General features: G+C 66.0%; 1 protein-coding gene across 1 annotated transcript in view; it reads left to right on the top strand.

Moving 5' to 3' along the window:
* Positions 1 to 1,630: 1,630 nt before the first annotated feature.
* BOLA3 (bolA family member 3) overlaps positions 1,631 to 1,767 on the top strand; it is an 18,269-nt gene continuing 18,132 nt past the window's right edge. The window contains exon 1 of the mRNA XM_025212819.1: positions 1,631 to 1,636. Within this exon, the coding sequence (XP_025068604.1) occupies positions 1,631 to 1,636 (6 nt within the window). The remainder of the gene's footprint in view (positions 1,637 to 1,767) is intronic.

Raw genomic sequence — 1,767 nt, 5'->3', positions numbered from 1 at the left:
CTGTGAGATGCTTGGTGATCCAGACGCTAGGAGTTGTCCCAGGAGTCGCAGGAAAGCTGGGCTAGAAGCCGCTTTGAGACCCGTCTGGCCCAGCCCCGGCTCCAGGCAGGCTCAGCAACCACTGAACCCTCCCTGCCGCTTTGGGAAATGACAGTGTGCGGGAAGCTGCCTGTCCAAGGGCTGGGCCGGGTGTTATGCACCCAGGTCGGGCGGTGAAGGGTGGATGTCACTGATGCAGCAGCGGTGGCCGTGGGACACCCCCAGGGCTGCTGTTGGCTCGTTATGGCTGGGCCCTGGCCCCAGCTCGGGATGCAGGGAGTCGGCAGGAACAGAATGAGGGGAAAGGATCTTCGCAGCCCAGGGAGGTGGTGGTCAAACTGCCACGGCTGTAGCCACCGCGGCGGCTGCGACCCACCCTGGGGCAGGCAGGAGCAATGGCCGATGGGTCCTGTCAAGGGCTCCCGTCTTCTACCTCTTTCCCCCAGCATGTGCCCTGATACCATCCTCTGGAGCCCGGCCCGGCTGGGCCCCTCTGGAGCTGGACTCGGCCATCTCCGGACAGCACCCAGCGCAACGGCTGGGGAAGGAATGGGGGCCTCCAACTGAGGGACCCTCCGGCAGAGACAGGGCACGGGGAGAGGTGGATCCGTGGCCATTCGGGTGCTCTCGTCCTCCTCCCTGCTCAGTGCAAGTATCCTGGGAGGGCGCAGGGCTCTCGGGTGCCGTGGAGGAGGGTGATGGACGAGGGTGAGCTCTGGCTCTAGCAAGGGCATGGCCTCTGCCTGGGATCTCTTGAGCATGTGATAACAAGTGCGGGCCCCTGCTTTCCCTGCGGCATGGTGGGGTGAGGTGTCTGGTGTGGCGGCAGCGGTGCCGGTCATGTTATAAAGAGTTGGGACTGGTGGTTTTCAACCCCTTTTTCATTCGTGGACCCTGTAGAAAGTTGCCTGGGGGTGCTGAGCCCCTTGGGGTGCGAGTGGGTATTCGGGGACCCTGGATTGATCCCAGTCACCGTTCGCAGCCCCGCAGACATCATGTGAGGCCCCCGGGCTCTGCAGGGCAGAGGCTGCACACCGCTGGGTTAGATGCTGGGTGTCTGGGCTGGTTTGGACCAGGCCGGTGCTGCCTCAGGCAGGGGCTGGATGGATGTGACGCCCCTGCCCACCCATCTGCTCGCAGGGGCAGGGGCCGGACCCCCGGGCAGAGCAGTAAGGGTGTGGGGGGGGCAGGCGTTGCTTTCCCCGCGGCAGGGTGGGGGGCGACAGCTGGCAGCGCTTGGCACCAGGCCATGCCCCACGGCCCAGTCAACCCGGCCAGAAACCAGCTGTTGAGCTGCTCTTGTCCCAGCCCCGACACTGTGGCGGGCCGGCTCCGGCCGTCTCATGCCTCTGCCCGTGTGGCTGCCTTACGTTGGCGGTGCCTGAGCCACCGAGCGCACCACGTATGTAACGTGTGCAGGGAGCCTATGAGGCTTCTGGGGGCGGGATCACAACGCCGCACGCGTGGCCGGCTCCCATTTATTGCACACGCGAGCCACTGTGCACCATGTATGTAATGTGTGCAAGGGGCCTGAGAGGCTTTTGGAGGTGGGATCACGACTCCGTGCGCGTGGCCGGTCACTGTGCGCACCATGAGCGTAGGCCACTGACACGCAGAGGCATGTCCACTGCGCGCCATGTAGGTAACGGGCGCGGCCTGGGCCCTGCCCATGGGGCATGGGCGGCCGAAGGGCGCGCCCCGCCCCGCCGCCCGGGGCGCTAGAGCCCC

The sequence above is a fragment of the Alligator sinensis genome, unplaced genomic scaffold (assembly GCF_000455745.1).
Source record: "Alligator sinensis unplaced genomic scaffold, ASM45574v1 scaffold453_1, whole genome shotgun sequence".
NCBI classification, from domain to species: domain Eukaryota; kingdom Metazoa; phylum Chordata; order Crocodylia; family Alligatoridae; genus Alligator; species Alligator sinensis.
The sequence above is the reverse complement of the archived record's forward strand: the minus strand, read 5'-3'. Positions and strand labels throughout refer to the sequence as shown.